The sequence below is a fragment of the Lichenostomus cassidix genome, chromosome 8 (genome assembly GCF_008360975.1).
Source record: "Lichenostomus cassidix isolate B80296 chromosome 8, HeHo_3.0, whole genome shotgun sequence".
Classification (NCBI taxonomy): domain Eukaryota; kingdom Metazoa; phylum Chordata; class Aves; order Passeriformes; family Meliphagidae; genus Lichenostomus; species Lichenostomus cassidix.
In genome coordinates this window covers 14,313,500-14,325,937 of record NC_139489.1, presented here as the reverse complement: position 1 = coordinate 14,325,937, position 12,438 = coordinate 14,313,500, and the positions used below count along the sequence as shown (strand labels likewise).

General features: G+C 34.5%; 1 protein-coding gene across 3 annotated transcripts in view; it reads left to right on the top strand.

Annotated features, from left to right (window-relative positions):
- The window catches only part of SELENOF (selenoprotein F), a 33,077-nt gene that overhangs the window by 3,349 nt on the left and 17,290 nt on the right, over positions 1 to 12,438 (top strand). For all 3 annotated transcript variants that reach the window (XR_014853749.1, XR_014853748.1, XM_085068005.1), the window contains exon 3: positions 10,894 to 10,957. Coding sequence is in view for 1 of the 3 variants with exons in the window: in XM_085068005.1 (XP_084924131.1) it covers positions 10,894 to 10,957 (64 nt within the window). In the remaining 2 variants the exon portion in view is untranslated. The remainder of the gene's footprint in view (positions 1 to 10,893; positions 10,958 to 12,438) is intronic.

Below are 12,438 nucleotides of genomic sequence, written 5' to 3'. Positions count from 1 at the left end.
TATAATTTCAAGAGGAAAATGCAACATTTATTCATAATCCAATACACATCTACAAGGTCTAGATTTGCAGACTTGCCCTATTGCTTAAAATCATGTCCCTGTACCAGTAGAGGAATCTTTGGTTCTTTGGCAGCCCGTCTCTGGTGTGATGTGACCATACATGGGAACTATATCCAACTTCTTTTGAGTGGAAGGTACATGGGATTTGAAGAGGGCAAAAGAAGAGGATAAGGAGAGTGGTGCTTAATCACAGCTCCTGCTTGGTCATTGAGCCCTAATGTAATGGCCATGGTAGCTTAGGTCAGTCCTGAGGAACAAAAGGCTGGTGCCTCCAGTTCCTGGAGTGGCATGAACCTGACAGAACCCAACAGAAGCAAGACTGCTCAGCTCCATCCTGCAGCAGTGAGAACAGCTGGATATTTTGGGAATGATCTCTCTCAGAGCTCATGCTATGCTTCGATCAGTTAAACTAAGGCAAAACCTTTCCTTTATCTGTAGTAAATGAGTATTTGTGCTCCTTAAGGTATGTCATCAAGGAAGCAGTTTTAGAGTCCTTGAAAAGAACACATGTTTTCTAATATGTGGCAATTTAACAGTGTTCTAGAATATATTAAAGACAAATCAGTTGTCAGGAAAGTAGAGGTTTCAAGGAGGAGAGAGGCTGAAATTATGTTTAATGGCTAGGAGATTGTGAAATAACTGACAACATAAAATTAATGAGGAAATCTAGCAGGTTTCTCCTGTCAGTTAAATTCAGCCTAGTATTTAAAAAAGAAAGTCTGCCTTTAATTTTTAATAAAACCACTCATTACAATGTTAGGTACTATATATTAAGTATCAAGAAGCAAGTGCTTGAGATTGGCAGGGAATGAATAATTAGTAGTTTCCTAATACTGACAGACTTTAAGTTATAAATTGTGCTGTTTTATACATTAACAAAGTAATATTTCGGTACAATCCTTACAGGACTTGATATGTAAGGCTTTTTCTTTGCTAGATATATGAACCTTATAAAGGAAAGTTTGTCTCTGGGGAATGCTCCAGTTCTTTTACATGTCTATACATACATATATATATATATACATAAATATGTACATATCCATACATAGACAAAACCTGAAGTTTCAGAATAAAGTCTACCGAAATGTACTAACAGGGAATGGCAAAATAGAAGGGGTCTCCAGTGTGCTCAGTAACAGTTGTGCTGGCAGCAGCAGCAAGTCTACATGTCCTCATGTAAGGAGAAGATGCTTTATTTGCTCAGGTAATATTTTTAAGAGTTCTGCCTCTGTGCATAAGATGTAGCACAAGAACTTACAGAGCAGGACAATTTCTGTTGTCATTTGATGGGGAAGTAAGCTTGAGGAAGTAAGTTGTCATTTGATGGGGAAGTAAGCTTGCATTTCTGTCAATATAACCTCTGAGAAAAAAAAAGTCTTAGTAATATGAGTAACACACTTAAGGATGTCACTTAGTACTGTAAACACTGTGTTAATAAAAGTTGGATCAAATAACAGAAATTAAATCAATTTATGTTTTTCCGAATTTCCTTAATCAGACCTAGATTTCATTTTGTTGGTAATCACACTTTGTATAAGAATAAGCAAATGCCATTTTGTGGTCAGGACTTCACACTGTAAGAATTATCAGTCTGAAAACTTATTTTTATATTAGTCATGATAAATAAAATTAATAGCATAGAGCTGGACAGGGTCTCAAGGTTGTTTGACAAATTCCTTCATAGTGAACCTGATTTCCTTGTATATTCACAGGAAGCAAGAAATGGTATGTTATAAGTTGTTTTTAATCTGTTTGTGTTGGTTTACCCAGTTTCATTTTCTGCTTGGGTTTTGTAGTAAATGTGAGCAATGTACATTTTCATCATTACTTTATCTATTCTTATTTCTGTGACATTTCTGAAGAAATGTAATACAAATGGTATTTGAGATTTGGAGCTAATATGGTAGTCATCAGCATGAATTATAGGAGGGAATATGATAGTCTTTTCATACATTTTCATGTCTGGATTTGAATGCATGCTTTCCATATTGTGTGCATGAATAGAAATATTGGATTGTTACAACATTATGATTATATGGTTTATTGAAGCATCATTTGTATTTTTTCTTATGAATGTTCTTTCAGAAAGTGGAAATTTTTTATACTGTTACTACTGCTTGGAAATGTATATTTCAGATTTGGTGATTGTCTGGAGGTTTTACTTTTTTTTTTTTTTTTTTTAACTTGTATTCAGTAACTTTTTTTTTTAAGACTAGCCAGGGGAAAATTAGTGTTTGGAGACTGTTAGTATTATCTTGACAGATTGTTAAAACACAAGTCAACCCAAAATATGATGATTCTGAATATATAGTGCTGGTTGCAACAGGTGTCTGTAATTAAGCTTGAGATTTTACTATTACATAAAAATTAACAATATAATTTATAGTAGCTTCTTGCTAAAGAATTTCCATTATATACATGCAGAATAGAAAAACTGAATGCTGCCTTATGCTAGTTTTTCCTTTCCTCCCTCTTTTTTTCCATTACCACAGAAATCTTCTTTCTAATGAAAATTTGATAGTAAAGAGTGAATGGGTGTTGAAAGTTTTTAAAGTCTTTTTTTTCCTACCCTCTTGCTTATATGCAGAATTTTTAATCTTACTCTGAAATCCTGCATCTCAAAGTAAGATGTTTGACTTTCTGATGAGCAGCCTGGCATGTTGCAGAGTTCCAGAGCAGTGGTGCTCTGGTTTGTGCTAAAGCTGTGACTACATGCTTGAAAATCATCCAAGTACATGAATCTTTCTTCTCTGAACCAGGATTCCAGTACGTGACACAGCTTGCTCATTATGTGAGCAGGTATTGGTTCCCATGAGGTGGCACAGCAGGTTGGTAGTCTGTGCTACAAGCAGACTTGCAAACTATTGGAGTTCCAGGACAGGCTTCAGAATTGTAATTTAATTCTCTTTGCAAGTATGTGGCAAATACTAGAAATAGGGAGAGCAAGAGTTAGTCTATTGCATGACTCGTGCCTGAGTTCTAAACAAGAATTTAAAATTAAACGTAATAGCACATCTATCTGAGAATTTTTGTGTAATTGCTGTGTTTCACAAATTATCTGTGAAACACCCTCAGGCCTAAAAATACTTCATGCTGCATAGTATCAGTGCAGCCTCAAATGAGATGTTCACAGATTTGAACTGTTTCATAGCCTTGAAAGAAGTTGATTTATTAATCCTGCTCTTGTTATTGGTCCAGTAGTTTGTGAATTGACATTGTGGAAAATAGCTGTGAGATATCCTTGTTACACAGAATTTGTCTTGCTCTGAGCTTCTGCTGACACCTGTCCAGTGAAATATTTTAATTACTTCATAATTGGACTGTGGGTAAAATGAAATGTTTTGGTTATTTTCTCCTCCTCTAGAGATTTTGTATGAAGTCTCACACTAATTCAGAAGCTAGCCTAAACGGTATTGCTTTAGACAGCTGCAAGTTTTAAGCTTCAGTCTGTCAGATGCAGAGTACTGCTGGTGTGTAAAACATAGAAGGATGAAATGGAGGTGAAGCTAACTGTGCATGAAATTGTAGTAGCAGGAGAGATTGTCCATATTTTTCAGTAGCTGAAAATAGCTGCACTCCATCTGCAGCTTCATTTAGGCTGTGTGATCACTTCAGACATAGCTATAAGCATGTTCCATTAATTGTATATTATAATCTTAGATTTATCTCAACAATACATGCGTGTCAAAATCCAAATTGATTTTAGAAATCAACTCTCTGATAAAATTTGCAACACATTAAATTTCACAGTCGCACTGTGCAGGATTGCTACAACCCATTAAAGTTATCAATATATCTAAATGGAGCTTTGAAATATATTTTGCTCACTAATATGTGTTGAACTTTAGCATTTTAAATTCCTACTGTCAAGTATTTGTTGTTATAATGTTAAAGTGCTTGGTGGCTTACAAAACATGACATTAGATGTAGTGACTAGGTGTTTCTTCTGTTAAAAACAACCAACACCACAAATTGAAAGCTTTCTTAAAACTCCACTATTTTACATGTATAGAATTCTTAAATGTGCTCTTATGAATTATAAGGAGGAATAAGGTGGCGTTCTTGTTCAGACTTACTTTTTAAAACTCAAAAAATAGTTTACAAAACTCACAATAATTACTGGAAGTAGAATAACTTGATGTGCTTTTAATACTTCTGGCTATGCCTGTGTGACCCAATTTACATTCGTTTTTCAGGTTTGTTTTTTTTTTCCTTTTCACTAATTAAAGTGCTACACTCAAATTACTGTTGCCTGCCTGCTTGTTCTGCCAGAGGCTCTTAACGGGAATAGTTCCACTCTCATTGGAACTTCCAGTTTTCAACTCAATGGTTAAAAACAGAGAACTACTTAGAATTCATTAACATCTCAGTGATGTTAAGAAAGTGTAAGTCATATCAATGCTTACTGAAATTAATTAGAATTTTAGTTAACTTCTTCTAGCTGTTTCTCAAAACCCCCATCTTTTTCTGTCTTTTGATGTGCTTAGTAAAGTCTCTTGGCTACTTTGTAAAAAATCAAATTGTGTTTTTACATAACTGTATTCCTTATTTTTAACATACTACACAAAATGGTTCAAATTCATTGGTTTTGTAGCAAGTGTGACTTCAAAACCAGTGTGATTCAATGACAGCATATTCTATTTAACATTCAAGTAAATAATCAGAACTCTGTAATTAAGACTAATATGTCATATGATCTCCTTTCAAAGTTTGCTTTTAATTAAGTGTCCCACATAGTTCATATGGGCTGTATTGATAGGGAAGTTAGGGGAACTGAGATGATAATTTTCTCTCTAATTGAGAAAGTCTCTTACCAGTACTGTTGCTTCAAAATACTGTTCTCAACCATTCCTTCTACTAAAAATGTGCTGCAATGGATGTCCTTCTCAAGAACCTTACTATGTACACTCTCTCTCTTCCTTCTGTACATGATGTTATTGGCAATGAAAATTAACGCTGACAAGCAGTAGTGCTAGATAAGGAAGGTGTAGTTACCTAGTCAATGCCTAAGACAGAAATTTACTGTCTTTTGTTTGGCTCAGATTCACCAAGTGCTCATCTCTGTCAGATAAACTAAGATAAAATACATTATCTGTCTGTCATAGGGTAAGACTTACCCATGGAAGAGCTGCATCTAATCTCATCAGTTAAAAAAAAAACAGTTAGGGAAACTATAAATGTGAGTTTGCTAAATGTGAGTTCAGTTGTTGATGTGCATCTGTGCTGGTGAATGGAATAGGTTTAGCTAATTAAGGCTGGCCTTCATCTAGATAAGGTACTGGCATTTGACTCTACATTTGTTGAAGAAACTTCCAAAAGTAAAAGTCTCAAAATTAATGAAATGCGCAAGGTTAAATGACTATCTTATGAGACCTGTTCTCACCGTTTTCTTTGCAACTCTAAGATGCTTTATTTTTTAACAAAAGCACAGACTGGAGAATAAAAGAGATGTTCAGGGATTCTACTTCTAGAGATAAGTAGGTGCTTCGATGGAATCAGATGGTATATTCCAGAATTGAAACTTGACCTGTTAACTTCCTGCCTATACTCTTTTGGTTGCATAATTCTGACTAGGTCCAAGTGAGAGTCTGAACATAGGAGCCCTTTTTCTAGGGAGTTTCCATAGGAGCCTATTCAGCTCTGCTCTCCACCCCACTCCATTTGGGTATTCACACCACTTAATCCAGGCTACAGCTCCAGTGGTCTAAAGTCAATGGTTGCTCAGCTTTTGCATTTTTTCTCTCACCCTTGTGCCAGATCTCTTGCTCACATGACCTTACACCAAAGTATTTCAGAGACCAAAGTTAATAAATATAGGCTGCCAGGAGCAGAAGTTCTTTTGGAACTTTTCGGTGGTTATTGCATTTAAAGAGCACAAACATTTATGAAATCCTGCAAGGAGGATACAATTTAACAAAATTGTATCCTGCAATGAGGATACAATTTAACAAAATTGGTGATAGATGACACAACTATCAAAAATAGTGATAGACACATTTCCTGTATGCTGAAGAATGTAATAGTAATGCACAGCTATGTTTTGTATGTGCAGAATAAATAGTCTCCTTAGAGTCTGCTACTCAAAGCAGAACTCAAAGTCCCGAGGATCTCCAAGAATGCAGATTATCCAGTCTTTCTAAGTAAATTATTTCATTGCTTAAACACCATCATTGAGACTTTTTTTCACCCTTATATTCAGTTGGAATTTCCTTCCCCACAAATAAATGAGCTTAGATTCTGCTTCATCTTTGTTCAGAGCAATTTGCTTGTAATACAGACAAACAGGAGTAACACTGATTCACATAACTGGTTTTTGACTGTTAGACTCTGTTTCCAAATTCTTATTTAGAGTTAGGCATCTCCCCTCACAGGATAATGAGCTGTCAATGGGAGAAGTTGCTTTGTTGCTAAATTTACTGATGACATCAGTTCAGAATGATGTGTGTGTGTAGCAATGACTTTCTTGGCTTTCTGTATTACAGAGCAGTAATTCATAATGTTCCTGGCAGTGAGGCTTTCTGACTGCTGCCTCCTAACCCACAGATTCTTACTCATGTTCTGCGTCCAGGAAAAGAAAAAACAAGTGATTTTGAAAACCTTGAGCTGTCCATATAAGTGCATTCTCTCCCATAGAAAATATTTCGTAGTTCATATCTCAATGTATTTTCTTTTAAAGTTTACTAGTTTAGAAGATTAGTTTTCTAGTAAAAGTCTCAAATGAACTGCTAATCAGAAGGGTTTAGGAAAATGCAACAAAATGTCTTCTTGCTATAAATTTCTCAGAAGAACAAATGTTAATTAACCTGTTTTGCTTTTCTGGGTGGATGGAACACAATAAAAATTAATTTTTATGCTTTCATAAAAGAGATCATTTACCTGCTTTTTCAACAGTAACATTTTGCAAATACCAAGCAACTTTGGCCATTAAGAATAATAACATCCATATTTTTTCCTGAAATTTTTGGAAGTTGATAGGAGATGAGGACCTCTCTTCTGCAGATCTGCATATATTGTAATATGAAATTAGAATTGCAGTGAATTTCGTGGCAACATTGTTTGCATTGGAAAGGGAGTTGTTGCTAAATAGTTAGTGGAAGATCATCTTGTACCTGAGGCCAGTGAAAATTCTAGAGGTTTAGCTGTAGTCTTAAGTTTGCTGTACTGCTTGTTCTTAGAGCTTAACTATGTTTTTTAAGCTGTTAAATATCAGGAGAGGACAATACACAGATATCAGAGAGAAACCAGATACCATAAAGTAGCTATTGACCCTTTTATGGGTCTGCCTTAACAGCCTGTTTAATTTCATGCTTTAAGACATGCTGGTATTTTAATTTATATTTTAAGACATGTATTTTTTTCAGCTGATTACAAACAGCTGTACAAATCCAGTCTGAATGGCAGTTGGTAACCTGTGCCAGGCAGAGTCACCTTTAGTCAGTAGTTAGAAGAAAGAAGCATGCAAAGCCTAAGTGTCATAGAAGTAAAATTAGGTATAATTTGCTGTATTTTATAAAACTTTTTTGTCACCTTTGATCTAACATAATTTTATTATGATCAAGGAACACTCTCTGTTCAGTACCACATTTTGCAGTTCAGTTTGATCTGAATTCCTGTTTGGTTATAAATGTTAATGATTATGTAGCAGGAATGTAACTTTTCTTCTGGAGTCTTTGCCATGAATAACTGTGAAGCAGCATCATATCAATGTATAAATGAAGCACTGCTGGAATTGTTTCTTTCAGAAATTGCTTCAATTCCCTGCCTAATAGCAGGTGAAATGTTTTCTTTCATGTAAGTTAAAGTTCCTTATTTTTACAATGCATATTTTTAACTAGCACAATTCTTACGTAAATGGTGTTATTCTGCTATAATTAGCACTATCCTTCATCAGTAAAACAGACATGACCAATAATGTAGTTTCTCTTCTCACTTTTGAAGAGCCATCTTGATTACATCAGTATGAACTGTTACGAGAGTTTCAGGTGCTTCACAAAAACTTTTGAATGAACTCAAGTTGATGCTTTGGAAAAGATGAGGCAAAAGTTCAGATATTGTCCCAATAACCTTAGAAAACATGGCTATTAAAATGTTGTGAAAAAAGCTAAGTTCTTTTTATAGATGCAGACATGAATCAGCCTGGAAATCATAACAGCACTTGTTTTGGATGTTAGCATGGGCACTAGTAATGGTTTAGAGAGTCTTCATTTCATTGCTTGTGGTACTGAACTCACTTTCATGAGCACTAAAACAAGTGAAGCATTACTTTGAAATGAACTGACTCATGAGTTAAGCATTGTGTAATGAACTGACTCGAGATGTTTGTGTGCCTCCATGCTGAGTGATACATATCATTCGTATTAATACTTGAACACAGTGACTGCCTTCACAAGGAAATTTGGAGAACATCTGCTCTGGACACAATGAGATGGAAGCAGCAGCAGATATTAACAACTAGGCTTTTGTGGTGGGTTAAGTGATGCAAATAAACCTGCAGTTTTTGCAAAAGACACCTTTGTTTAGAGTTATAAATGAAGCCAGTTGAGTCTTCTTTTTTTCTGGTCTAGCCATCAGGAGAGCAGCTGTTTGTCCCAGCATGAATCTAAACCTTTTTGTACCAGAACAGTTGGGTTTCAATTATGGCAGAATTACAGGCTCAAAATTTAGACATCAATGACTGAGCTGTGTTCTTTGTTAAATTTCTATCAGATATTGGCCAGGAGTTACAAACTGGGAATAGTGAGTAGTTACAAAATGTCTTGCATATTTTAGATTCCTACAGTGATCTTGTTCCATAAAAGTCTTTGTTTGGAAGGAAAAAAATAACTAAGAATAATTTGTAGTAATGGGAATTAAAAAATGCTCATTTTAGTGTTATCCTCAATTTGAGTGCACTTAGCTCATTATAGACTTACTTAAAATAGTTAATTAAATAGATAAAAGGCTATTTATTCCTTTGTCTACTTCTTTATACTGACTTCCTGATAGAAAAATGCAGATAACTGTTAGTGTTAGAAAAATCAGTATAAATGTTCAGTGGATTAGTGAGTGTGCAAAGGAGTATCCAAATTTAGGATTGTTGTTGAATGTTTTTTAAAGAATGACAGAGACAAGGTAAGTGATGTTTATAAACCACTATTTCATGTTTCTTTCATCTTTGTAATTACTTCATGTATTAATTTCAGAGCAACTTTAATTATGCAAGCTAGTATCTGAGCTTTTTATCACTGCATTTTTTTAATTAAAACCTTTAGTTTGGTGGTGAGAAAGCTTTAAAAAAAATCTGATATTTTTCATCTCTTGCATATCGTTTCATAGTAGTTCTGGGTTTTAACAGTAAAATCTTAGGTTTTTATCTTAAATATAATGTTTCGTTGAAATGTATCTGTAGTTAAGCAAATTTCTGAGATGCTGGTCTGAACAGATAATGCAGCGTAACATTCTCTTTTCAGTTTCCTATGGAAGTAATGATTACTGATTAGTTCACGCCAAGAGAGAAATTGTAATTTCCCTGCAAATGATTAGAGTATTTCTTAAGTTCTAATTTGTAGTTTTTAAGCAAATACTGATTTGGACCTGAATTCAGAATTTGAATATTCAGAAATGAAGATGTATTTCTGGCTGTCCATAATGCTTCCATACAATAGGTGACAAAATGTTAATAAAATTGTCTTTGAGATTTCTGTCCTGTCATGTGTGGTTTGGTTTTTCAGAGTGGTTCATGAAAGTTACTTTTAATTACTTGTGTTCACAGTTTTTGTATTTTAAGTGAAATGTGAATTTACTTAATTTCAGTAAGATTATATTTTTCTATATCCTGACTTGCACATTTGTTATGAAAACACTATCTAAAAGGAAATGGAAGCAGAGGTTTTAATTCTCTGTGGAAGCTAATGAATTAAAAATTTTTGAATTAAGCTCATTCTGTCCGCTTATCTATAAACAGTGGGGTTTAAGGCTTGAATATATACTATGTATTACATATATAGTATATATATTATGTGTAATATTAAAATGCCTAACTTTTGAGTATGAAGTTCTATTTTAGTAGCTGGAAAATCTGTTGTTAATTTATTTAAGATTCAGCAAACTATAGAATCATTTGCATGTTGCAAAAAAACTTGCAAAATAGTTTTAAAATATGACCATATGCAAGATAATTAGGTGGAGGTTTTTTAAGTTTAGATATATAAAATTGAAAATAACTTGTATTTTAAGAAGATTGAATCGGAGTATCTTGCATAGCTGACAGAAGTGATTGACATCTAAGTGCAAGTATCAAAGGTAACCCAGCCTGTACATATTACTTCACCTAAGGCTGGTTGATGTGATCTGTCCTCTTTCTGCAAACACAATTAATTAAAATCAACCAATAGCCCAAATGAGAAGTTAAAAGTCACTGCCTTATCTTTATTATAAGCAGTATTTTACTGTCCAAGTTAGGTTTAAAGTGGAAACCAAAATTTCATGTAGTGGGAGTTTGTTAGTATCTTTGGGAAGGAAGCACATAGTTCCCATTGTAAAATGTCCAGTTGCATTTTTTTAAATGAAGCTTTGCTTACACTAGCAGTATATCTCAAATGCTCTTTTTTCCTCTTTTTACATTTTTAGTATACTGAATGAAAATTACCATATATTTTGAGTGAACAGTTAGTTGTTGCATAAATCAGAGAGAGGTCTAGAATTGTGATTATGTTTAGGATCTTACTTGTAATTAGCATCAACAGAGTAGCATATTGCATCCTCAGAGGAAAGTAGTTCAACCAATAACACACCATAAATAAACTAGTAATTTAGATTACTTTTGTCATTAACAGCTTCTGTTTATTATTGCAGCTTTATGCAGGAGCTGTCCTGGAGGTATGTGGATGAAAATTGGGAAGGTTCCCTCAAGTCCAGGGTAAGTAAAGCCACTAGTATTCCTTCAAATATGAAATCCTGTCACAGCTGAATGACAAAATGTACTTTTATGTACTCTTACAAGCAACCATAAATTTAGTGTATTATATCAGTAAAGTTGCATTGACCTGAGACTCATAGAACTACTCTCCAATAACTGATAGATGAAATTATATTGTGCACTTATGGAATGACTTTATTCTCACTTGAATGACTAGATCCTGCCATGTAATTGTTTTATCAGTGGATAATGACAATCAACTAACAGGAATGGAATACAGTAGTGTAAAAGGAAAATCACTACCATCAGTGTCTGGTGGGAGGAAGCTACAGGAAAAGATTCTGTTAGAAATTTCAAACTGGACTTCTCTTATAAAATATGGAAGAGCTTAGGTGATAGCAGTACTATGGTTATTTTGGGTTTTTTTCCTCTAACGCGGACCCTAATACTGTACTCCCTGATACTGTACTTTACACTTAGTTAGACATAAATGCTAATCTAGCTTTAGAATTAAAAATTGCACAAACAGCAGGTCTCCATTTACCATGGGAAGTATTAATATCTCCCTGTTTGAAGGCTGGCTGACAAACAGTGGGAAAGAAAAGGTTTTAAAACAGGCTACAATTTACATAAGTTGCACTGCATTATACCCCTTTCTGCCACCTCTGCCCACACACAGTTGAGTTGAATGACTACAAGACCACAGCAAAGCTCTTTTCCACTGTATTATATGTCAAAATAAGAATTCTTTAAATGACTTGTCCTACTTCAGGGGTGTGAGGACACTAACTTCGTTAGCACAGGAGTCCATATTATCTCCATGACTGTTAAATTTAGCAAACATAAAAATGTTCCCAACTGTTGTTGCCTATTCGCTCAGCTGCCTTGTGGTTTGGATTTATAACAGTTAAATGCTCATTTGAGCCATTGGTTTGAAGGAAAAGGTCAACCTGTTAGCCTGACTCCAGCCTGCATTATGTCCTCAGTTATCTTCATGTGTAGCTCCTTGAAGGGAAAGGCCCTCAGTTTCTGCTGGGTGCACACCTTGAAACATGTTCCAAAGACTTGGAATGGTGCAAAAGAAAAACTTGAAAATTGTGGCTAGTTTTTTTTTCCCTTTCAATTCTTGGCTATTTAAACCTCCTCAAATATTTACATTCCATTAATCATATAGCTTACTGTTTTAAATGGCTGGATAAATTTCATTGTTTAAGTAGGATCTCTGTTTTGACTACCAGTTTTTCTTTGGTACAGTAAGAATTAGAAAAGGACTGAGCAGTGCACTTAAATTTCTCTTTCGACTTTTCATCACCAGTTTCTGCAGCTACTCAATCTAAATTTATCTTGACAAAATTTACTGCTAGAATATTAGAACAGATTGGAAGATGGAATATATTTTAGGAGCATACTTTGAAATTTTAAAAAGCAATAGAATATATTCTTCCTGGTATTTGTCTTCACAATGGTATTAATCTCAGAAT